Here is a 27,009-nt window from a genome sequence, read left to right as displayed (position 1 = left end):
CAGCTTCCTTTCCCCCCCTGAGGTATGACATTTTCTCATAGTACACTCAATTTTACCTTAATCTGTAGCGTAGAAGTCAGTCTGTAGCTGATGCTAAGTGATTGAAATGCCAGTTGTTTGGGATTTTGTACTGAAGACCCAAACATTTGTACATGCGTATCATACAACAGCAAGGGCATTCTAACTTCTTTCATTGAACCTCTTTTGGTTTATTAATGATACAGAATTCACACGCACACTTTATTCTGGAAAATATTTTCTTTACAAACATGTTGCTACTCTCTAAAAACTGGGATGAATGATTGGAGTTCAAATATATATTTAAATAAACATTAGCCATTCTATACAATAGTAGCTGCCTAGAGAGTTTATAATGTACAAGTGGCTTCAAATGTAAATAACAGGAGCAAATGTAAGTACAAGGCATGCTTCAAGTGATTTAACCTTCTAAGATCTAAGAGCAGAATGTTCTTTACTGTCCGTATGGAATTGTCTCCCTTGTGTCCTGTCCAGTCTATAAGAGAGGTGGGAGACCACTTTCAGGCAGAGAGTCAGATCCAAAAGCAGCTAAGCCTTCCAATCCAACTTCCATAGCAGATCTGATGTCTGTTACAAGCAGTATGGCCTGTATTGGTGCTAAATGCTGAATGCAAGCCACATCTGAAAAGGAATAATCAGGAGGTGCCCGACTGTTCCTTTGCAGTTGTCTGTCCTGGGCTTGATGTCCTATGTCATTACCTGAGCAGGCATGGTGGGTATGGCCTAGTCACACAGCCTTGTGTGCCTAACAAAACTGTCCTAAATGAACAACTGAATGAAGTAACTCATAGGCTGAAGACATCCTTGTTACAAAATGCATATGATTGTCAATGTGAAGTTTGAGATGCTTTCAGTGTACTGAACTCCCTCTTTTATAATTTCTAACAATTATGACTAATGCATTGTCTGAAGCTCTGAAATCATTTTTGCTGATGTAGTTGTCAGTTATTTAAAAATAAAACTTCCCATTAACCTCCTGAGGATGCAGCAGTCTAACTAGAAAGAATAATTTAAGTGTCACATTATCCATGCAGAAGACTAGAGTACAGAATGTTTTGTCTTTCCTTTCAAAAATCTTTTTTTCAACATCTCAGGAGCTGCTAAGTTTGCCTCTGTTTCTGAAAACAGATGGGCTCAGATGGAATCACTAGAAAGCAGGGTGATTGCTGGGGTACTTGTGCCAATTTATTGTTTGGCTAGGAAAGCTGTTCCACTTTTAGTTCACTTGTCTTTGAAGACTGCCAGCGAGATGAATTTCTGAAAAAAACTGAAAATAGCAGGACACTCCAAGGTCTTTTTAAAAGTTTCCAGCTCTTTTGGTTGCAGACAAAAGCATAAAATTATGACTTCAATGGGGCCTAATGGTTCAGAAAGCAAATAAAGGAACCTGTGTTTCTTTTAAAATCCATCTGGGTGATTATGAGGGATGGGAATAAATTTCGAACACACAAGCTAACCATCTATTGCTTTACTGATGGTCAAGTAGGTCCCTGAACACTAATGTTCCATCAAGAACCCTCTTGTTCCTCTGATGAGGTTACCATGAACAAAAGGCTGTGGGTTTTGTTCAATACACGAATAAGCCATCCAGTTTCCTGGCTGATTCAGACTCCATAATTCCAAAACTTCCACACATTTCCACTTTCTTTCTGTTGTTATTTGGAGAATAATCCTTCAAGTTTGAAAGGAAAGGAGAAGAAGCAGGCCACCCCAATAATCTAACTCCAATGCTTACCCTACACTCACACCCAAAACTTGCAGCAGAATGATGACCCACATGCTTACTTCAACATCTCTTCCCTAAATCATGGTGATTGGAGTGCACTGTGATTAAAAGTGGCAACAGTCCATCAAAATGAAAGGTATGCAAACCTCTCCATCCCCTTTGCTCTTGAACTCTGGGTGTTTCCCCAGTCAGCTTGGTTTCGATTCACACAAAAAATTTAAGGTCGTGGGAAATGACTGCATTTAAGCTTATGAAAAAAGGAGGCAACTGAGAAGATTAGGTAGTCTCTGCTCCATCTCAATATGCCTTCTTAATGGCACAATCTGACTTTGTAACCTGAAAAGCCACCCCAAATCAACCCTAGTTGCCTGGTTATTTGGGGTACACAAACATCCATTCCTGCTAATCACAGTCCTCAGGGACTGGGCAGAGATAGACGTCACCTGGAAGCAGCAATAAGCAGTGACTTGAAAGCAGATACCTGGACCAAAGGTGAAGTATGACAAGGAAAAGAAGCGGTAAGGCAGGAGGTTGACCAGATAAATGAACTTCAGTACTATGGACAGCTCCTTATTAGGAAAAAACCACCAGCCTGTTCTGTAAATCTCTGGAGAAGAACATAGATAGGCCTGTGGTATGTCAAAATACCATTCCCTTAAAGATAAAGGTAAAGGGACCCCTGACTGTTAGGTCCAGTCACGGACGACTCTGGGGTTGCGGTGCTCATCTTGCTTTACTGGCCGAGGGAGCTGGCGTACAGCTTCCGGGTCATGTGGCCAGAATGACTAAGCTGCTTCTGGCGAACCAGAGCAGCACATGGAAACGCCTTTCACCTTCCCACCAGAACAGTACCTATTTATCTACTTGCACTTTGTGCTTTCGAACTGCTAGGTTGGCAGGAGCAGGTACCGAGCAATGGGAGCTCACCCCGTCACTGGGATTCGAACCACCAACCTTCTGATCGGCAAGACCTAGGCTCTGTGGTTTAACCCACAGCACACAAATTCTAACAACAACAACAACCCTGGACTGAGCCCCACTCACCCAGAATAGCTCTTTGATAAATCTGGAGGGGAAGGAGAATAAACTGTTTTTCCAGTGAAGACTTGCTTGAGCATCAATGTCTTACTCAGTTTGCTTTTGTGTGTTCCTGTCAACATGGGAACTAGGTAACTGAGGATTATCTGCTCCCATATGAATCTGTCCAATAACCAATATCTTCTTTTGATACCTTTTGTCTTAAGTCCAAACTTCAGAAGTCAGGCATGTGGCAACTGGAGAGAGTTTTCTGTACCCTAGTAGCAAAATACCTTTCCAAGAGACATTTGTCTGGCACCCATTCTGAATTGTTTTAGGTGACAGGTTAAAACTATTTGATGTAATGAATTTCAGTGCTGCTTTTGAGATATTTATTGTTGTTTCATTGATCTGTGCTGTGTTATGTTGGTTTAGTGAGATTGTAACTGCTAATTGTATTGTATTGCATTTTATTGTATTTAATTATTGTATTGTATTGTATTGTATTATAATTGTATTGTATTTTAATGAAGTTGGGTGATATCAAATGTTATTCATACATGGTTGGCTATCACCCGGGGGCATTAAAGAAGTTACAATTTTTTAAAAAATGTAAAGGCTATGTATAAATTCATTGAATAAAAATACAATAGCCTACAGCATATCACATGCAGAATTACTGAAAATTCACCACTACTAACCCTTCTTAACACAAAGCATTTTTTGGCATTTTAAATGCGCTCTCATGTGCAATTCACCTCTCATTGAAATCAATGACAAAGTTCTCAGGGCTAAACTACTAATGATATCAAAATGGATAAACTGAAGTGTGGGAGTGGTGTTATAAGAATTTTAAAGCATACAGCATTGCATTTCTCTAACAGTAAAATGTAAAATGTTTGAAAACATCGTTCTCATTATTCTTAAAAAGGCTATTTTTAAAAAGGACATTTGGGTTATTTCCCTTCAGACTTGTTCATGAGATTAATATAGTGTTGGTGGCTGATCTCACATATGATACAGACATCAAAGAGCAGAAGTTAATATATGCCTAAATGCTCAATATCCTTCATCAAAGAGGATGTTCCAACTACACAATACACACTATTACTAAATACCAAAAGACAGAGTATGTCTTACATTTGGCAAGTTTCTATTTCTTTCTATATATAAGAACCTTTGAATAGAAATTCATATTGAGGAATTAATATACTGTATATATTATCACACACACACACACACACACACACACACACACACACTCAACCCCTCTGCCTGCCCCAGAACCCAGAGTTGCAAAAAAGCCTAACCCTGCTTCATGACCTCCTTGGCTGGATTGTGTCCATGAACTCTGATAACACTTAGCTAGAGAATAAGGAGTGTCTGCAGAAAGTAGCCTACTGTATAAGGGCAAATTTTGCATGTGTTGCTCTGCCTATTTTATGGTCCCAACACCTAAAAAAGATTGTCCACAAGGGAGCGTGGCCCTCAAACAGACCAAGTTCCCCTACTTCTGACTTAAGATGATATCATCCTTGTAAATGATAATAATGAATGAAGTCCAATCTCCATGCTACTTACTTTACAGTATTACAAAATGGAGGACTACATGATTTGAAAACTGCATATTAAGGAAATGAGGCACTCCGCTGCCTCTGAAATTGAGCTTCATCAGAAATCTCATTCCAGCTAATTAAGCTTCTTGATCTTAGCATATTTTTGATAGGCAATTGAGTGATCAATGTGTGTTGTACAGCCCTTGATTGCCCAGGAAAATGAACTACAAGGGACAACGCCTATTGAAACAAACCAATGGGCCACAATATCAAAAGAGCAAATTGGTGCTTGAGTAATTGAATAGTATAATAAAGAACATGAAACCCTTGAGAGGGAGTAATGCTAAAAATGAACGCTAGAGACATGAGGCTGCCATAGCATATGGACTACATTCGTGTTGTTTAGTAACAAACAGTCTTACACGCAATAAATGTTTTATTATATATTCATTTGCCTCTCTCTTCTGCACTTGTGAACGTAAGGAAGATTATATTAATGTTTCTCAGACTTCTGATAAGCAAGGCACACATTTTCTGTTTTGAGATGGAAAGCACAATTCACTGTTACACCTAGGGTGGTTTACTTTTACAAGGTGTAAATATTACCCATCCTCAGAGGAGCCTACACCATGATTGGAAGCAAGCAAGCTAAAGCTAAAAAATTGTGACAGGCAGCTCCCTCTGAGGAACGGATAATTGAGGTGCATTTCTCCTTTAGGAGTGATTGAACAGTCCAGTCACAGTGGATATGAAGACTTAATAGAATTATATGTGCCGTGTTGAGGTTGACTGAAAGGAGACCATGCCAGAGCAATGAATCATGGAGATAAACAACAGGTGTCCTCTTGTGTTTTTACATGATTCCCGACTTCCCAGCCAAACCTTAGCCTTTTATCTCTCAGTGATTTACATAGGCAAGAGTTCATTCTTCCACAGAAATTTAATGGGGCTTAAAATCCTACCAAACATTTGCTTGTCCCTTCACAGGGAAAAGAGTCCACTGCGTATGTCTGGCCACAGCTGCTTCTGGATTGCTATCTTTCTCTCTGTGTGAAATTTCTTGCTTTTATTCAAAGACATACATGAGAGTAGCAAGACGCTTTATTTTCAGAAGGAAACAGAGCTGACCTAACTGTTAAAAGCCCTTCTCCACATACACAATGGTCACCACCAGTTTCCTAAGTAGCAAAGCTGGGTCCAGGAGTACCCAAGAGTGAACTCCTCTTCTGGCAGTGCTGAGCCCTCCAATAGCTTTACAGTAAAGGAAAATAATCTCAGAACGACCCAGGCAATCCAGTTGTGTGCTTCCTCAGCAAAAATCGCACCACTTTGCTTGGCTGCTCCACCATCCCTTCTTGGTTAACTGACTTCTTGATAGCAGAATTTAATCCTTAAGTCACACATGGAATGTTCTCAGCTGTTGCACTTCCAACATGATTGTTCTCAGCAACTTTACTGCTACACACTGTTGCCAAGCTCCCTGTCTTGTGTTCTTCCTTCTCTACATTCATCCAAGTCACCTTTTGCTTCTAGCTACAAGAAACTAAAGAACACGGGGCTGCTCTCGTGAAGACTATGATGATGTTTGCAAGCTATTTGGACTTGGGACCAGCAATATTTAATAGTATTGCAGGATAAAGAATCGACTCCCCTTTCACCAAAAGCGAAAGTAAATTCTTCAGTGACTGCCAAACACAATTGCAACAAAGAATCCTATATTGGCAGGGCACATAGGAAATATATACAAAAAGAGCTTGTTTTATGTGCTGTCTTGGAGCTTGCAAGGCAGAAAAGCTTCTGCCTACAAAAGAATACAAATGCTCCAACAAAATAAATCAAAATACTTTTATGTAATTTCCTTCTTTTAAAAAAAATAATCCTCCAAGGTAGCATGTTAATGCAATGCATTAGAGCTTCCCGGCAACACAAAAAAAATCATAGAATTTACTCTGTACTTACTGCCAACAATAGTTCCAAAACCATTGTGATGAATGGGTTCGTTTATTGCAAGTGCTAGTGTTCTGGATTAAAAGAATGCCAAATGGGTCTAGGCATTTCAAGAGGAAATAGATATATATGATTTACAGCAGAAAGTTTGCTGTGGTACCTTAACTTCATAAAATCGGAATAAAAGGGGGAGGGAGTCCACATGAAAGCCATTATGTAACAGTATCTTGCTTTAGTCAAGGAAACATGAACTAAAGCACAATATGCTTTTCATTTCTGTAGAAACAGTAAATGCACTTGTTTAGACTGCAAAAGTGAGAAAGATAATGATGTGAAAACACATTTGTTACAGTTGCTGAGCAAACTAGGTTTGGCACAGTTTTGTGTTATAGTCCCTTCTCAAGTAGTAGTGCACTGAGTAGACAAAAGAAAAGTACTGTAATTGAAGCACTTAATGTACCTAAACACATTCTTTCCTTTTAAAGGGTCAGAGCACACATTTAACTGACTAAGGATATTAATCAACACAGTGGCTGGTTTACATTTATCTCCATTCTGGACAGCGCAGTTTTTAGACTGTATGCCCTTTGGAGTAGAATTTCTTGTTTAAATTGTGTATGTAGCCATGTACGCTGATGGCGCTATATAAATAAATGTTTACAACAACAACAGTAAGAACTACTTATCACATGGATCACTACTATCACACTGTGAGTTTCTATGCCAGGAGCAGGGAACCTCTGACAGAAAGCACTCAACATGGCACCCCATTCCAAGCAGCCTGCCCATGTTAAGTGTAACTTTTGGTCCAGCAACAATTAATGTCATGCTATGTCTTATTTAACAATGACCATAGAAGGAAAAATAGCTGTACATAGGGTCCTTAAAGGAAAGGGGCAATAATTTAGGAGTGTAAGAGTCCAGTTGGATAAGATGAGAGAGAGAGAGAGGTGGTGGGATATATTTTTTTTCTATGCCACATTGTCACTTTTAGAAAAAAAGACAGCTTGTGAATATTAGGTTAGAGCTTTATTAAAAAATATGTATAATAAGATTAGAACTCATGCACTACCCAATGAAGTTGGTTGGCAGCATATTTAAGCTGGATGAATACATAATTAATTTATAGAATTGAATACAGTTCTGGGGGGGGGCAGGTCTGTTGATGGGTATTAACCTCCAGGCTAATGGAATAAATGGAAATTTGCCTCTGAATGCCAGTTGCTGGGAGGTAAACAATGAGAGAGGGCTTCCCAGAAGCATCTGCTTGGCCACTGTTGAAACACAATGCTAGAGTAGGTATCCAACACGGTTTTGCTCAAGTTCTTTCTTATATCCATCTACTTCGGAATCCTTTTCTAAACACTGGCCAAACAGATGCTTCCAGGAACTCCACAACAAGCCATTCATGAAAGCAACACCCCCTCCTTGTTGTTTGTCCCCAGCATATGTTATTCAGCAATGTTATTTAGTGGTATACAAAATAGCATTTAAAGGGCAAAATATTTAACTTAATGCAAACACGTGCACACAATGTAGTTTTTGTGACTCACTTGTCTCTCTTTTCTTTCTGCCTTAGTATAGCTTACTACTCATGAGGTGGGGTATGTGGACACCATGCGACCAGCTGAAATCTTGATCAATTTCCATTCCAGGATACAAGTACCAAGAGACTCTCAAAGCACGATGACACAGATTTGAGAGTAAAAACCTGATAGGGGGCATTGCCAGATTATCAGAGGCCAGGTTAAGGAATTAAGACAGAAAGAGCAATCTAGAACTGAAAGCAGGTAAGTGATGCAAAAGGAGTAGAATAGCCTAAAAGTGGATTGTATCCAAAGTAGGACTAAGTTCCATCAGCACAACGATTTACACTTGTACAACCTAACTTTTTGACCTTTTCTCCCTCTTTGCCCCCCAATCTGTTCTAGGTCCACCCCCCCATCCTCTGGAGCAGATTTGGGGAGACAACATTCCATTGCACAAGTATAAATCCTTCCGTTAGTGGATTAAGAGCACCAGATATTGCCCAGTGTTTCTTCTTAGTGATGAGAATGAAATAGTATCCAAATAGCCTCTAAGAATGTCTCATAGGGAATCTAGCACAGGGCCTTCTTGGTAGTGGTGCCCACCCTGTGGAATGCCCTCCCATCAGATGTTAAGGAGATGAGTAATTATATAACATTTAGGAAACATCAGAAGGCAGCCCTATATAGGGAAGCTTTTTAAGGTTTAATGTTTTATTCTGTCTCTATATATGCTGGAAGTCGCCCAGAGTGGCTGGAACAGCCCAGTCAGATGGGTGGGGTACAAATAATAAATTATTCTTATTATCATCGGAATATAAGGAGAGCGCTGCTGGACCAGACGAAAGGCCTATTTGGCACAGTATTCTGTTTCCTAACATGGCCAACCAGATGTATCCAGAAAGCCTAAAACTAATATATTCTATTCAGGGGCATGTTTCCCGGCCACCATGACTAGGGTCTTACCCTCTCATCAATTTGTCTGGTCCACTTTTAGTGCCACCTAAGTCAGCACTCATCCCTACATTTTGTGGAAATTAATCCCCTAATTTAACTATGAGCTGTGTGAAGAAGTATTTTTCCTTTTTTTGTATGTTATGACACTCCCATTGTTCAGCTTCAATAGATGGTATTATGAGAGGAAGACAAACCTATCTCTGTCCACTTTCTCCATACATATATAATTGTATGCCCCCCTGAATTGCCTTTTAAAATAAAAAAGTCCCAAAAACTGTAACCATATAACTCTTTACAACAGGTGTCCTTTTAAGGAACTCCAATTAATTTTATAATAGAAGTACAGGAAGATTTGTCCTAGCATCTTGAGACAAAGTGACAGGAACTCAAGCGTTTAACACCCCTGAGCCATATGTCAGATCAGGGCCCAGATTCACAGCCTTTCTCCCTAGCAGTTATACAGTACTATGCTTTTGTCTACTAGAAAAATATCTTCATATTACTGTGCCATTACAAGCTGGATGCAAGGTTTTCCTGGAAGTAAATGGATGTGAAATACTGAAGTGCCCTCATACCAGACCTTCCTGATCAGGTAGCACTACTGAGCATAGAAGGCATGTAGAGGATTGCTGACCCAATATGTCTTCTATAACAAATGATTGGTTGCATTTTGTTTTGGGGAAATAATAATAATAATAATAATAATAATAATAATAATAATAATAATAATAATTATTTATGTATACCCCACCCATCTGGCTGGGTTTCCCCAGCCTCTCTGGGTGGTTTCCAGCAGAATATTAAAATACAATGATTCATCCAGTATTAAAAGCTTCCCTAAACAGGGCTGCCTTCAGATGTCTTCTAAAAGTCCAATAGTTGTTTATTTCTGATGGGAGGGCATTCCACAGGGTGGGCACCACTACTGAGAAGACCCTCTGCCTGGTTCCCTGTAACTTCGCTTCTCGCAGTGAGGGAACCGCCAGAAGGCCCTTGGCATTGGACCTCAGTGTCTGGGCAGAATGAAGGGGGTGGAGACGCTCCTTCAGGTATACTGGGCTGAGGCTGTTTAGGACTTTAAAGGTCAGCACCAACACTTTGAATTGTGCCCGGAAAGTACAAATGAGCAGATATCCCTAGCAGAAAATATCCTGAATGTGTTTCTCTTTTTGTAAAACATGATTTGTTCATACAATCTATATACTAATAAAATATTTTCTTATCCAACGCCCAAGAAAACTCCAATGACATTTTAATTAAAATAATTTATAGCCACACTATCACCAACAGATGCACATTATCATGTCAAAAAAATATATTAAAAAATACACCTGAAGTGAAACCAATACATTTGCCTACAAAAGACTATCCATGCCTCAAAATGATAACAGATGAAGACACGTCAGAAGATGGATTAATGGTCCATAAATGTGGGCCAATGCTTACATTATAGGAAATACATACTTTCACAAATCGCTAATCTTAATATTTGGTATAACCTTTCAGAAATTTACATGCTGAGAACCTCAAAGGACCAATAATTCTGGGACTCTACCATGCTGCAGTCACTACAACCTCTTTGCATTTCATTGATAAGTGGAAAATATAACTCGCAACTGAACCTTTGGGTCTTATCACATTCGCTCTGTATTTCTGTCTAACTGTTCTAGTATATGTGCTGCCGAAGTGAGCATGTCTTTCTAACTGTTTGGCTGAAGTATTATCACTTGGTTAAAAGTAGAGAGAATTAAAAAACAACACAGTGCATTGAACAGCTATGTCTTCACCTGCTGACAACTATTGCTTGATTCAGTTATGCAGTAACAAAACACTCCAATTAAAGGAGCAGAAATTGGGGGGGGGGGGTGTATAAAAATCTTTAAGAATTGTCCAAGTATTGTAAATTACATCCTACTGCTGAGTACTAACGTTGTCGTCAGCACTCCTAACCATGAACTTGGCTTTTGAATGCTGATGGATTGTAGCCAAAAGGGGACCATTAAACAACCAGAGGCGGTTATCAGCAGGAACACTGAGATTTGCAGAAGTAAAAAAGAAATAATTTTTAAAAGCCTAAGGGGGCAACCCTCTCACAAGCAAGGACTGAGCAGGCTTAGTAGCCATGGAACGTAGAGTCACAATTGGAAAAGAAAAACTGGGGACAGTGAAATAGCTCTCTGGGACCTTAAACAGGAGAACTTCTTTTAGAGGAAAGGATTCTACATGTCCTGCTGGTCATGTATGAATAGCAAACTCAGGTGGGTGAGTGCTTATTAGTTTGGAAGTGGAAGAGAGCCACACATTTCTACATACCCAGAGGACTCGTTAAGTGCACAGAAGTACACTGGTTTGTAAATGAAAAACAGAATGTAAATTAAACCCTCAGAATGTGCTGACAAGGTGCTGTCAGCTAACAGGACATGTAGAACGCTGAGGTTTCAGTTGGAGCATGGAAGAAGATCAGAGGTGAGGTGTGTATGAGAGAGAAAACAGGGTCTCACCTGCTCAAAACATAAGCTTATAATAAACATATTGTACCTGGGAATGTGTGCCATGAAGTTAAAAGTAATCACCTCCCTGCATTATACAGGGATGTTTCAAGAGGAAGGAAAGAAGTTCATTTTATCCCTTTCTCAGTTCCCAGAATCCATCTCTACATCACTACATAGCTGTGAGATGCTCTGGTTCATGCACAGAGAAGGGTGATATTAGGGATGTGGAAAGTTTAAAATGTCACCTTTCCCTTCTACCCTCTTGAACCCTTAAGAGGTCTGAATACAAGTATAAGAGCCCTGTATTACTGCTTTTTCAGTGACTGTCTCTGAGAAGGTTTACTACTTGTGTTGCCACATGGGAATTAATGCCGAAGAACAAATTCTATCAGGGTAGCACTATTTAGTGTGACAGAGGATTTTTACTCAACCACTTGCTGCTGTTTCTTGGCCTCCAGTGGGATCAGGGCCCTTGCTCAGGTCATGGCAGGGTAGAAGAGAGAGAACACATTGGTGAGAGGTCACCCTCCATAAGAAAATTTGCAGCTTGTGCTGTGGTGTTGTGAAGTGCAGTGCAAAGCTCACACTCAGTGTCACACGCAGGAGAGGAGCCAAGGGGACACTGACGATGATCTGCACAGGACTAGTAGCAAGGGGATAAAGGAATAGCATGTGAGGCTGCTACTTCCTCTTTTAGGACAATTTTAACTCACACGATAAGGACAACTCTTATATTGAAAAACAATGAAGATATCAACCTTCCTACTGTTCACCACTAAGGGATATTTTATTTTGTGACTGCTGCTAATGAACTGCTAAGCAGACCTTACAGTTTCAAATGAAATGATCTATTTCTTTCCTCTGTTAATATCTTGTATTGAACTTCTGCTACCTTTTTATTTATTAGTGAATTAGTGAACTAACACAATGACACCTTACATAGGACAGAATACTGATAACAAAAATAATTATCTGGCCAAATAACTTCTGTAGTTCTGGACTATTTGCATTTCTGAACATGTCTTCACTACAAATACAAACAACTACTAATATTGACTTTTATATCTATTTCTTCATTAATGACTATCTGTTTTAGAAGACTGTTTTTTATATGTTTTCCGGCATAACTAAGAAGAATCATTACAGTAACAGAATAGGAAAATTTCTTTAAACCTAGAATTTCTTTAAATCGGCAGGATTAGCAAGATTAGTTTGACCAATTTTTGTGTGTGCTAATGTTAAGTGCTAGTTTTGATTGAACCACTCTGAGACCTGTGGGTATTGGGCGGTTGTTGTTGTTTAGTCGTTTATGATAATAATAATAATAAATTATTTATATCCCGCCCTCCCCAGCTGAAGCCGGGCTCAGAGCGGCTAACAACAGTAAAATGATACAACATTCTAAAATCAGTTCATTATAAAATCAGTTCAAATCTGACTCTTCGTGACCCCATGGACCAGAGCACACCAGGCACTCCAGTCTTCCACTGCCTCCCGCACTTTGGTCAAACTCATGCTGGTAGCTTCGAGAACCCTGTCCAACCATCTCATCCTCTGTTGTCCCCTTCTCCTTGTGCCCTCAATCTTTCCCATCATCAGGGTCTTTTCCAGGGAGTCTTCTCTTCTCATGAGGTGGCCAAAGTATTGGAGCCTCAGCTTCAGGATCTGTCCTTCCAGTGAGCACTCAGGGCTGATTTCCTTAAGAATGGATAGGTTTGATCTTCTTGCCGTCCATGGGACTCAAGAGTCTCCTCCAGCACCATAATTCAAAAGCATCAATTCTTCGGCAATCAGCCTTCTTTACGGTCCAGCTCTCACATCCATACACAACTACTGGGAAAACCATAGCTTTAACTATAAGGACCTTTGTCGGCAACGTGATGTCTCTGCTTTTTAATATGCTGTCTAGGTTTGTCATTGCTTTTCTCTCAAGAAGTAGGTGTCTTTTAATTTTGTGACTGCTGTCACCATCTGCTGTGATCACGGAGCCCAAGAAAGTAAAATCTCCCATTGCCTCCATTTCTTCCCTTCTATTTGCCAGGAGGTGATGGGACCAGTGGCCATGATCTTAGGTTTTTTTTTTATGTTGAGCTTCAGACCATATTTTGCACCTTTGTCTTTCACCCTCATTAAATGGTTCTTTAATTCCTCCTCACTTTCTGCCATCAAGGTTGTGTCATCTGCATATCTGAGGCTGTTGATACTTCTTCCAGCAATCTTAATTTCAGCTTGGGATTCATCCAGCCCAGCCTTCTGAATGATGAATTCTGCATATAAGTTAAATAAACAGGGACAATATACAGCCTTGTATTCCTTTCCCAATTTTGAACCAATCAGTTGTTCCATATCCAGTTGTTCCATATCTAACTGTAGCTTCTTGTCCCACATAGAGATTTCTCAGGAGACAGATGAGGTGATCAGGCCCTCCTATTTCTTTAAGAACTTGCCATAGTTTGCTGTGGGTGACACAGTCAAATGCTTTTGCGTAGTCAATGAAGTAGAAGTAGATGTTTTTCTGGAACTCTCTAGGTTCTCCATAATCCAGTGCCTGTTTGCAATTTGGTCTCTGGTTCCTCTGCCTCTTCTAAATCCAGCTTGCACTTCTGGGAGTTCTCGGTCCACATACTGCTTAAGCCTGCCTTGTAGAATTTCAAGCATAACCTTGCTAGTGTGTGAAATGAGCGCAATTGTGTGGTAGTTGGAGCATTCTTTGGCATTGCCCTTCTTTGGTATTGGGATGTAGACTGATCTTCTCCAATCCTCTGGCCACTGCTGAGTTTTCCAAACTTGCTGGAATATTGAGTGTAGCACCTTAACAGCATCATCTTTTAAAATAGTTCAGCTAGAATATCATCACTTCCACTGGCCTTGTTATTAGCAGTGCTTTCTAAGGCCCATTTGACTTCACTCTCCGGGATGTCTGTCTCAAGGTCAGCAACCACACTACCTGGGGTGTATGAGACATCCATATCTTTCTGGTATAATTCCTCTGTGTATTCTTGCTACCTCTTCTTCTTGATGTCTTCTGCTTCTGTTAGTTCCTTACCACTTTTCTCCTTTATTATGGTAATCTTTGTACGAAATGTTTCTTTCATTTCTCCAATTTTCTTGAACAGATCTCTGGTTTTTCCCATTCTATTGTTTTTCTCTTTGCATTGCTCGTTTAAGAACGCCCTCTTGTCTCTCCTTGCTATTTTTTTGAAATCTGCATTCAATTTCCTGTATCTTACACTATCTCCCTTGCGTTGTGCTTGCCTTCTCTTCCCCCCTATTTGTAAGGCATCGTTGGACAGCCACTTTGCTTTCTTGCATTTCCTTTCCATTGGGATGGTTTTCGTTGCTGCCTCCTGTATAATGTTACAAATCTCCATCCATAGTTCTTATAATTAATTAATTAAGAGAGCACCAACTCCAATATTAAACAATTCAGACTTTATGATTAGCAGAGGAGACCCTGATGGCGGTGATGCCTTCTCAGGGATGATTCTCCTTTTGTGTACAGACTCTCTAGTGACATGCATCTGTCTCTCTCATTAACCTTCAGGAGGAATTTTTAAATATACCTGTTCACCCAGGCACTTGATGACTGAAAGATCTTGTTTCCAGCAACCTTTAAATTATTAGGTGTGTGTGTGTATGTGGTAAAGATAATTGTTATCTTTCAGCTTTCAGAACAACAATTAAGAAGATTAAGAGAATAAAAAGAAAAATCCAGACTGTTGTATTTAAAACCTGAAATATATAGGGATCTTTTTTCCCCTAGGACAAAATGACAACTTCAATTATTAAACTGTGATATGTTGGAAGCAAATATGAAAGCAGAGGTGGAAATATTGAGATTTATTAAATTTATTATTTTGGGAAGAATATCAACATTAAAATTAATATTCTTTATAAAATAACATTTTTGTTGCTGCATACACAAATAGCTAAAAGAGAGCTAAAAATGGAAGCATGACAGTGAATTGTGAATGTTTTTTTCTAAAATAATGTGCACCAACAGGGTTGAAGAAGATCTTCCATTTCCAGCTAATTATCATGTTGATTGGGAAGGATTGTAGATTGGTATTTTTAACTAAATAAAAATTTCAGAAATCATTTGGTACAATGTTTTGTTGGATGCTGACAGAAAGTGCTTTTGGAAAATAAAAATAGAAACGTAGTAAAAAGGATTAGTAGTGCCCCCTATCCATTGTCTTATGGGAATTTAAAAAAAAAAACTACTTCTGCATTTCAAAATGCCCATTAACCTTTCAGCTATTTTAGCCACAATTTAACAAAAATGGAAATGACACTGACAAATTTGTTGATTGGATTAATAATAGCCAGATTAAGTTCTTCAGTCATCCAAGGGTGATACAAGGCCCGTATTATTCAAACATTGTCAAATAAAAGATTTTCTAAATTATTGGCTAAGAACTCAAGAAGGTGGATTGAGACAGATGTATTCTTTGGAAAGATTAATATATTTATCAGCCACGTTGTCTCAAATATACCAAATGATAATATTAAGGAAGAGGATAAAAGCGGATTACATTCAAAAATGGGAGGGGGGGAAGGATATGGGAGAAAAGATTTTGGAAGCTATGTGGAAAATTTAGATAAATATGCACAAATCTGAAACAATGTACACCAGCAGGGATGAATGGTAAAAGAAAAATAAATCGCAGCAATATCTAATTATGAATCTATTAAACAAAGACTAAAATAGCTCTAGAAATGTTAAGATGTTAAAATGCGTTTTATTATGTTGCAGCTAGAACAACTTGTTATCAGTTTTGTAGAAATGGAACTGTAGACAACAATATCAAGCAGTTACTAGAGCAGTTTTTACATTCTTGTAGTAGTATTTTGTAGCACTGTTTGATATTAACTAAATAAAAATTCTTAAACTAGGCTTACAAACTTAAACTTTGTAAAAATGGAGAATATTTGAGTCATAATCAGACTGCTTCAAGTTCCTTACCTCTTCCTTGGTCTTTTTGGATATAACTCGTAGCCAATCACCGATCATGCTCAGGACAGCAGCAAAATATGCAAGGCCTACAAGGATCCAGAACCACACCATTGGTTTGTAGACATCAGAATATTCGATATCTGACCCCCCTGAAAAGACAAAGTTCCTTTTTTAAAAAAAAAATGCACATAAATATAGCTTTCCGATTAATACTGATCATACTTTATTTACTTTTCATTCCAATTCATGAAAAATACTGGCCATTCCTTTTCTCTGAACTTATCATGAACTTTGCAGCACAATAACTTTAGTACTGTAGAAAGAAATTCAACCATGAAGCATACAGATGAAAGCCCCACTGAGGCCAAAATTCAGCCAACTTTCTTACCAGAAGCAGGTAACTTGTAAGTTTCATTTATTTTTGTGACAATGGCATGCACAATCTTAAATCTTTCCCACTGAACTCAGTTGCCTGGTTTGAAAATAATACTAAATGATGGTTTAACATGGCACGTGTAAGCTTTAAAGCTCCCTTTTCTCTCTCCAACTTTGGCATGGCTGAGAGAAGACCAGAAGCATATTGAACTCACCAAGAGTTCCTAATTTCATCTGGATTCAGGGGAATTCTGCCAAGTTTAAACTCCAGTTAGTGAACAGACTGGAATCATGAACCACAGGGGGACCCTAATTTGTTTGTACAAAACACAGTTTTAACTAGCTAGTGTTTCTGAGGTTTAAAGTGCAAATGCAGGTTTCCTGGCCACAAGGTGGTCTTGTGAGGGCTCATTCATATAATTCAAAACTATTATTTAGCAAAAAGCTCAATTAAACTTTAAAATAGCTGGATTGCATCCACAATTCCCTCCCCCTCCATTTGTTAAGCAGGCCACAGAATCATAGGTAAACTGTGCAACTGGGGTTGCAATCCTATGCTTTAATGCAACTAAATTCTGAGTAGATGTGATACAACTGTACTGTAAAATATTTGATTTCAGACTATTTTTGTATTAAACATGTGAAAAACAGTTTCCATATTCCACATGCAGACTCATGTGTCCATTAACATTCACTTATTACCACTGAAACCAATGGATTTTAGCAGTACTCAATTAAAAGCTGGAATCACAAAGGAATCAAACATTCAGCTTGCTCCAAAAACCAGTTTGGCTACATCTGAATACTTGATATAACTACTCAATGCTGGCCCATTCCATACACATCACAGCAGTCTTTAGAAATCTATGGAAAGCAGTTTTACCAAAAATGAAAAGAAAAAGAAAGAAGAACAAAAGAAAAAAGCTCCAGTTCTACATTGCAGACAATGGTTGTTAAAGTACTACTATTTGGCTTAAAGGAACCGAGAACCACTGACAAATAATAAAAGGCAAAATCCTGAAATTTCTGTGGGCTAACATATCAATCCATTATGCAGCATGGTTCAAAAGTATAGTATACTAGTATACATTTGTTGTATACAGATTAAAAGTGAAACGAAAATGACAATGGAAGTTTGTTTTAAGGCTTGTATATTATAAGCAGGAGGCTACCTGAAGAACTGCCTAATCCCTTATATCCCTGCCCAATCTTGAGATCTTCAGGGCAGTCTGATCTTATAGTTTTCATTTCTTTTTATTCTTTGTATTGTACTTTTGTAAACAGCCTACAAACTATTATAGTTAAGTGGCATATAAAATGTTTGAATGAACGAATGAATTAATTAATTAAATACTTGCTATTCTGGAATACATAACCCATTTAGTAATTCTGTTTTACATTTGCAATATTCAGGGTCACCATTCAGTGAGGGTTTTATATTGACTGAAGCATTTATGGCCAGGGATAAGATGAAATGATGTCATAGTCTAGCACTGGGTTTGAATTCATCACTACCCAACCCTAGGAGGCAACGCTATGCTTACCAGGTGGGAATTCCAAAGAAGAAGCAGGAAGTTGACTAAGGATACAGGGTTTTATTCAAAAGGGGCAGCAAAGGAGCCCAGATATTGGTAGCGAGTTCAGAAAGCTCAGGATGAAATGTGAGCGCCAGGAATCCATTCTGAGGGCAAGGGCTCACTGAAGAGTTACAGAAGGCAAAACCAGGACTTCAGCAAGGGCTGGCACAGTTTCATAAATTAAACTGTGGTAGGGAGAAGGAAGCCTCGTCTAGGCTTCCTAAGGATCCAGTGCAGATAAAAGGGTAGGTGCCATTTTAATATTTTGGATATCAGAAATGCCTACGGCCAACCTTGACACCAGGACTGGCAAAGCTTTGAATACAATTCTTTAAAAAAATGCTAAGAAGGTTCACCTCAAGTTTTGCACTTTTGACTGATGTGAATTTTTGTGCACCTCCATATTTTCTAAGTTAAGCATTGTCACCTAGTGGTAGACCAAGCTGCCTGCAATGACAGGCACTTAAAGTTCCAGGCATTTTGAGGTTACGTGAGGATAAACCTGTCGTGAGTATTTAACACTGCTTTCAATTACAGGGTAAGCAATTTCATTGACTCCAGTACATTAGTGAAATTGTTTAAGTCTTCCTCTTAACATTCTTAGGCTACTGCTGTAGTCTGCAGCCAGCTGGCAGCTCTATCATCAACACCAACCGAATGTAGGCATTGCAGAAGAACTTCAAAGCAGAGGCAAATGATCTGCAGCTAGCCTTCAAGAAATGAACAAAATATATTGTTGTACAATACTTTGCACATTTTCCTTAAAATGCTACATTTGCTAAGGAAACAATCTTAGTAAAGACCTAGCAAGCTGAACCTATACTTAGGGGTGGCTGCAACACTTAAAATTTTAGAAGGACCCAGAGATCTTTACTACTTTATACTAAGCAAAACCTCAGGTCTAAAGAGCCTCAGAAATTAAATTAAGAATCTGTGTCACACTGCTGTTATTCTAGGCAAGGCCAGATTATCAATAGTGTAGTTGGAGCAATTGCACGAGGGTCCTGCCTGTAAGGGGGTTCACGCTATTATCTTTCATTGGGGGTGGGGGAACAAGTCTGTTGGAATTCCAGGAAGAATATTAGGAAGCAAAGCATGTAGCTGATGAACTAGTTCCTGCGTTTCAGCATTTTTTAGCCAACCAAGTGAGGTGAGTTGTGAATGAGGAGTCATTTGTTTCAGCACCAGGAGTTAGGAATCCCTGGGCCCTAAAGAGCTGCTATTTTCCTTCCTTTTATTTCATTTCATTTCCTAGTCAACTGAATCTTTGTAGTTTGCCCAGAAAGTGCAAAGCAGCAGCAGCAGCAGTCAGTCTGGCCAGAAGGAAATGCCCTTTGCATTACATTATCCATTACTTTCTTTGTGATTTCCCCCCGTTTACAACCCCACTCTTGTTTCTTTAATTCTTCTCGTTCTGATTCCCTTCTCATCCATTTCTAGTGAGCACTGTTGCAACACCTCTGCTTATCATGTGAGTTCTACAACACCTCGATCCATGACACCTCTTAATCATTATGTCACTTTTCACAGCTCTTCCCTTGCAATCATCTTGCAAAGCAGATCAGGCTGAAATAATGACTTGTCAAAGTCTACAATGAGGGTTTCATGGCAGAACAGGAATGTGAACCTCTGCCTTCTACATCTAAACACGAAACTGTACCACACTTTGCCTGCTTGAGATTATGCTTCAGAGAGAATTAGCTCTAATTCTATAGTCTTTAATATGTTTCTGTTTTCATCTGCTCGTAACGTAGTCTCGTGTAGCTTTGTTACTATATTTAGCATGACCTCTGTCTTCATGTTGGAAGATGACAATGTACATGGAAAAGCTTTCTAACTTTTCACCTTCACAGAGCAATGTATTTTTCTGGAATTGTTAATGGAATTGTTTCATTTCAAACCAGAAGAGAATTTACACTCAGGTCACAACCACACCATACATTTAAAACACATGGCTTCCCTCAAAGAATTCTGTAATTTACTCCTTCACACAGCTACAGTTCCCAGCACCTTTAAACTACAGTTCCCAAAATTCTTTCGGAAGTCGCATGCTTTAAATGTATGGAGTGGATGTGACCTTATTGTACCCTAATTCTTCAAGCAAGGCTATGAATTGTTTCTCAAGGTGCTTTTCTCAGCTCATTTACGAGATGATAATTGCAACCATAAAGATTTCAATGCATCAAAAATGACCTCTTTCTCATTCATGTGGACTATTAATTTAGACATCTTCTACAATTATGGGCATTTTAAGCCAGCAGTAAATAATTTGTTCAGTGACAAAAGTCACTGTTGAAATGTAAGGAATAATAGATCATTGAATTAGATCAATTGCTTTCAAAACAGGTATAAAGAAAAATGAATATTTATCATAAGCATCTAGATTCATTGGGAAATTCTGTCCTGTAAATATTCGTTCATGTATTGCAGCATAAAGCAGTTCGCCAAATGCAAATTTCTCTGGTTGTTGCATTACGCTTTTCTCTCAGATTCTGAGATTTTTTTCAGGCAAAGTATGAAATATATACAAAGCAATCCCATAAAAGCAAAAGGATCCCATAACTTGAACAGGTTAGTCTCTTCATTTAAATAGGGAGAACATATTCAAACACATAATCCATTGCTTGCATGAAGAAATCCCTCTACTGAAATGAATGGCGTGTTCTACATGCACAAGAGAGCCATATAAAAATGGGAGCATGCATCGATTTTTGGATTGGCACATCTGTGTATAGACATTCACACACATTAGGCATAGATATATTGTATACAGATCTGATCTTAAGATGATTGCATAAATGGTTGTGTTATACCTATTCATGCATACTCTGGGATTTGTCTAAATTATTTTTCTTTCAGTAAATCTCCTCGCTAGTCAACCCACTTTTACACTCTCCGAGATTAAAGAGTAGCTTGCCATTTGGCAGTAGCACATGCTGAAAGAAAGAAGAGTCTTAACATCACCTGCAATTATATACAGCATCTTGCTGGATGAAAGAAGTAGAGATACTTTACACAAGTGGAAATATTTTCATTATTGTACAAAAAGTGATAACTTTCAGCAACAGACTGTAGAGAAGAAGTGAAAGCATTCCTTAAAAAAAAATAAAAGTGGGAACAAATATATTCCTGCAGCTGAATAATCTGCTATCAACACCATCCATCTTCCATCTCTTTATCGTCTATTGTTATTTCAAAAAAGATTCTACTAGCATTTCTAATAAAGGTAAAAACCTCTCCAGGTCTATTTCATTTATTGATCTATTTGCAAATGCTTCTGACACTTATCTCTGTAAGGATTCGCTAAGCTTCCTACTCAGTCCTTTCAGAAACATAATTTTCCAAAGCACATTTTCAAATAGTGGATTTAATGTTTTAATGTTCAAGGATACCTGGCTGGTGACTAGCAGGTTGATTAAAAGTGGTGAGGTGTAATGAAGCAGCGGAACCACGACAGCCTTGACACTCATGCTGGGGCAGAAGGAGGGCAGGCAGGTAAATTGCTGCACCAGCACGGAGCTGGCAGAGTGATTTCAGCAGGCAAAAGTATGTTTGGTGGGTACAATGGGGAGCTGCATGCTAGTGGAGTGACACTGGTATCACTCTGTGGATGATGGCTAGGAACAGCAGAGGGAAACTTCTATCCAATCCAACTGTTGCCCTGCCACTACAAAGTCCACTGCGAAAGGGTTTGGGGATTTAATATGTTTTGGCCATCAAAAGGCAACATGGAGAGTTGAAGTGAAATAACATTAACATCTATAAGAGGAGAGGAGATAATATACATGCTAACAAAAAATAAATAAAACTTTGGCTGGGCATTTTTGACCAGAGTAGGTAGAAGCCAGACAGATGTCTTCAAATGCCAGCTCTTGAATGAGATGCATGACTCATCACCATCAGAAATCTTTTCACATATTAAAGTAGCCCTGATCCATGCAATTACATTTGCTTTGTTCTGCCAAGTTATTTGTTCAGGATACATACTCCATTATTTTATTTTGTTTGCAGAATGAATGAAAGTATAAAAACCACACAGGGACACACCTGAGCAAGGGAAGGTTATCCTTGCTGGTTGTTCAAGAAATCTCAAGTGGTGTATGGTATTCTTCTGGAGCTCCTCTCACATGGGGCTTTGGGAAACTATATTAGATGTTTCCACTCCTTCACCAAAGAGGAAATTTCAGAAGGTGGTACTTATGGGATACCTGTTGACTCAATGGCTGCTGGCCTATCTGGGTTATCTTAGGTTCCTAGTCTGTTTTCCCATACTACTTAACATCTATGTGAAATGAGGGTTTGTTAGGAGATCTGAATTGTGATGCCACCAATTTGGAGATGATGCCCAACTCTTATCTCTCATTTCCATCACATTCCAGAAATGCTGTTGAAGTTCTGTAGCCAGGAATGATGGAGGCTAAAAAATAAGGCTTGATGCTAAGAAGACAGGTGAGATTCTGGTCAGCAGAATAGCTACTCCAGGAATCAGGACTCAGCCCTGTGGTGTTTTCTGGAAAGCACAGATTCATAGTTTGGGAATGCCTATGTATATAATATTGACCCTGAATGCTCATCTATGACCAGATGTGCTGATGTCTCACTTAGAATAGTGGACCAACTATCTCTAATCCTGCAGTAGGCAGGTAAAATCTAATTCAAGTATGCCCATTGTGATACTTGTCTTAATAACATCACATCTGAAGTACTTCAAAGTGTTTCACATGGTGCTGCCTTTGAAGAATGCTTGTGATCAGAAGCATATTACATCATTTCTGAGCTGCATTTCTCCCAGTTTATTTCCAGGCTCACTTCAAAACACTAGTAATGCACCTTTGAAGCTCTATATGGCTTGGAGCCATAGTACCAAGGACCACCTTATCGAATGATCACATACCTATGTTCATATGAAGAGGCCCTCCCTGTGTTTCCCCAAATCATGTATAGCTGAGACCAGGGAGGGGACTCGTTTGGTGATAGTATCCAGACTCTGAAGTTCCTGTACAGAAAAGTCCACCATGCTGCTAATCCTGATGGGATTTCACTACAGTGCATGGTTGACTTTCCTTTTGGGGAAGAAATGTCAATTTTTAGTGCCTTTCTTAAAAGCTGCTTGATTGGTTTTATTCCTGTTCTTATGGATTGCTCTTCCAGTCTTCCACTGCATTGTTTATTCTTTTGAATTATGTTTTTAGTCTTTTATTGTATTTGTTAATGTTTTATAGTACAAAATTGTTCCAGTTATTATTTTATACGAATTACCCCCTTGTACTGTCAAGCTTGAACATTTAGGGAAGACAGGATATAAATGTTTCAAACAAGCAAAGTAAACTAATAGCAGAGAACTTCAAATCTCAATCATATTATTATGTTAACTTGTATAAAATTATCTTTCTGTATACCTGATATGGAGAATTTTTTTTAAAGAGCCATTAAAATTGAACCATATGGAGCTTTAGATTAGTTTTCCTCATATACGAGACCACATGCAGCATGGAAAACTGCTTTTGAAATTGGTTTAATAAAAAATAATAAAAGTGATGACATTAGAAGTAGCTGTTAAAGAAAAAGCTTAAAAGTTCAACTATTGCATTGAAATTGCTCAACTGCCAACAAAAAGATACAAATTGTACCTATGATTGGCCTCTGCACCTGAGAAGTGGAAAGCAGACAATGTAACACAAGTTTTTAATGAAGGGATTCAGGATGAAACAGGAAAATTATAGGCCAGCTAGCTTAAATCAGTTCTGGGAAAGTTTGTGGAAAGCATTTCTAAAGATAATATAAGAATATAGAAGAATGTATTGCTGATGAAGAATCAATATGACCACTGAAACGGTAGTCTCATTAGTCTTTCAGAGTTATCTGAGAGTATTAGAAAGCATACAGACAGAAGTGACCCAGTGAACTTTGTGTGGCTGGGCTTTGAAAAAGGGTTTTGACAAAGGCTCTCGCCAAAAAAGGCTTCTGAACAAATTTAGCAGTCATGGAATAAGATTATGGGTCCTCTTCTTGATCAGCAACTTGTTAAAGATCAGGAAGTAGAGAATAGGAATGAATAAATAAGTTCTCACAATAAAAGAATGTAAGAAGCTAAGTTCTCAAAGGATCTGTATTGGGAGTGAGACCCGTGCAATTCCCCTTGTTCATAACTTTTCCTGGAGTTAGAAACGAGTCACAAGGTGGCTAAGTTTGCAAATGATACCAAATTATTCAGGTGGTAACAACAAAAAGGGATTTTGAAGAGCTCCAACCAAATATTTCAAGACCTGTGGAATGGGCATTATGGTCAAATCCAGTTAAGTGTAAGGCCGTGTGCAGGGGAGAAAACAACCCTCACATCATAGGGCCATGGTGGGTAACCTTTTGAAATTGCATGTTAGGGATTATTATTAAGGAAAATAAACCTGCCAGTGTCATACTTGGAATACTGTATATAGTTCTGGTTGCTGAATCTCTAAAAGGATATTGTACAGCTGAGAAAATGGAAGAAAATGGCAACCAAAATCATCAAGGGCTGGATCCGCTCTCCTGTAAGGAAAGGTTCTAAAGTTTGCAGCTACTTATTTCATTTAGAAAAAAAAGCAACTGGGGATGTAGAGCATGATAGACATGCATAGACAGAGGGTCTTCTCGGTAGTGGCGCCCGCCCTGTGGAACGCCCTCCCTTCAGATGTGAAGGAAATAAGCAGCTATCTTCTTTTTAAAAGACATCTGAAGGCAGCCCTGTTTAGGGAAGTTTTTAATATTTAATGCTGTATTATTTTTAACACTTGATTGGAAGCTGCCCAGAGTGGCTGGGGAAACTCAGCCAGATGGGCGGGGTATAAATAATAAATTATTATTATATTATTATTATAAAATTACCAGAACATAGACTCATCAAATGAAGTGGAGTAGTGGAAAACTCAGGACAAATAAAAGGATGTACTCCTTCCCATAGCCCATACTTAAATTATGGAATCTATTTTCATATATGTGGTGACAAGAGGGAGGCAGGGAGGGGGGTTTATTGGTTTGGGCTGTTGTTTTTTCTGCTCTTCTTTTTATTATGTATTTTGTGTTTTTGTTTTTATTATGTATTTTGTGTTATCTTGTATTTTTACATTGTGAGCTGCCCTGAGATCTACAGATGAAGGATGGGATACAAATTTAATAAATAAATATGGACTGGACAAGCAGAGGAATGATAAAGCTGTCAAAGACTACAGTGGTGCCCCGCAAAACGAATGCCTCGCAAGACGAAAAACCCGCTAGACGAAAGGGTTTTCCGTTTTTGAGCTGCTTCGCAAGACGATTTTCCCTATGGGCTTGCTTCGCAAGGCGAAAAAGTCTTGCGAGTCTTGCGATTTTTTTTTGCTCCCCCCCCTTTTTCTAAGCCGCTAAGCCGCTAATAGCCTTTTAGCCACTAAGCTGCTAAGCCTTTAATAGCCGCTAAACCGCTAATAGCGCTAATCCGCTAAGCCGCTAATAGGGTTGCTTCGCAAGACAAAAAAACCGCTAGACGAAGAGACTCGCGGAACGGATTATTTTTGTCTTGCGAGGCACCACTGTACTAGTCATGATGGCTTTATGCTCCTTCCAGGATCATAGGTAACATGCTTCTTATATAAGTTGCTAGAGAACAACAGCAAGAGGGCTATTGTCCTCATATCCTGTTTGTAGACTTCTGGTTCATCACTATGAGATAGAAGCTGGTGGACTAGATTGGCATTTGGAGTGAATCAGCAGGGTTCTTCTTATGATCCTGGTTTGAAGCCCTAGACCATAGCTTTCTGTTTGAATGTCACCAAAAACACATTAAGCAAAGCAAGAATTAAGTCAAGCATATGAAGTGTGTGTGTGTTTTGGTTGTGTGCGTGTGTGTGTGTGTAGTTTCATCTTTCCCTGCAGTACCTGTATATGGCTTAAATCTTTTCCATAAGTTTGCAAGAGATGCAGACACAAATTTGCTCCCTCCAAGTAAAACCTTGGTCTGGATTGTCTACTGTGACCTATGGAAGATTAGTGAGTGAATCAATTACTTAGTGAGTAGACAAGATTACTTTGGGTCCCTTTTCTATGAAAAGCCTGGGCAATGGTCTGATCAATTCAAGTTGTGTTTGTTTATTTATGATTTGCATTTATAGCCCACACTTTACCAAATGTACCTAGGACAAGTTGTAAAAATATAAAAATTAAAATAAGTATAATATATAATTAAAATCATAAAAGAAAAACCACAAACTCTCTCACTCACAGACACACACAGAGATATAATGTATACTCTTAAAGCATACAATATGAAGTGGTGATTGCACTCTGCTTCAGTTTGTTCTGCAATGCTTCCCCAACGCTACCACATTATTGCTGTCCAGAAGGTCTACAATGCAGCAAATGTGGGACAAAAATTAACCAAAGCATTTGCGGTGCAACTGTTAAGGGATTTCAGCAGAAAGTTACAGCATATGCACAGATTGGAAATGAAACAGTGTGACCACCCCAAAACCATTGCATGTGCATTGAAAACTGGGTCACATGTGACTGCCCCCATGAGCACATACTATGATGCATAGTATAGCATCATGAGCACATACTATGATGCATGTGCACACACACAAAAATGCCAGGAGGGGTCCTTTGTAGTTGTCCTCCATTTTTTACTCCACATTTTACTTTTTGGTAGAGAGTCAAACCAACAGTGCAGATAGCAGTATAAAGGTAAAGGTAAAGGGACCTCCGACCATTAGGTCCAGTCGTGGCTGACTCTGGGGTTGCGGCACTCATCTCGCTTTATTGGCCAAGGGAGCCGGCATACAGCTTCCGGGTCATGTGGCCAGCATGACTAAGCCGCTTCTGGTGAA

At 38.9% G+C, this 27,009-nt stretch overlaps 1 protein-coding gene across 3 annotated transcripts in view; it reads right to left on the bottom strand.

Moving 5' to 3' along the window:
• KCNK2 (potassium two pore domain channel subfamily K member 2) overlaps positions 1-27,009 on the bottom strand; it is a 90,844-nt gene that overhangs the window by 7,511 nt on the left and 56,324 nt on the right. For all 3 annotated transcript variants that reach the window (XM_077925586.1, XM_028724646.2, XM_028724647.2), the window contains exon 6: positions 16,227-16,366. In XM_077925586.1, coding sequence (XP_077781712.1) covers positions 16,227-16,366 — 140 coding nt within the window. The remainder of the gene's footprint in view (positions 1-16,226; positions 16,367-27,009) is intronic.

This window comes from Podarcis muralis, chromosome 3 (genome assembly GCF_964188315.1).
Source record: "Podarcis muralis chromosome 3, rPodMur119.hap1.1, whole genome shotgun sequence".
NCBI classification, from domain to species: domain Eukaryota; kingdom Metazoa; phylum Chordata; class Lepidosauria; order Squamata; family Lacertidae; genus Podarcis; species Podarcis muralis.
Note: the sequence above shows the minus strand (reverse complement) of the source record. Positions and strands in the feature narration are given on the sequence as shown.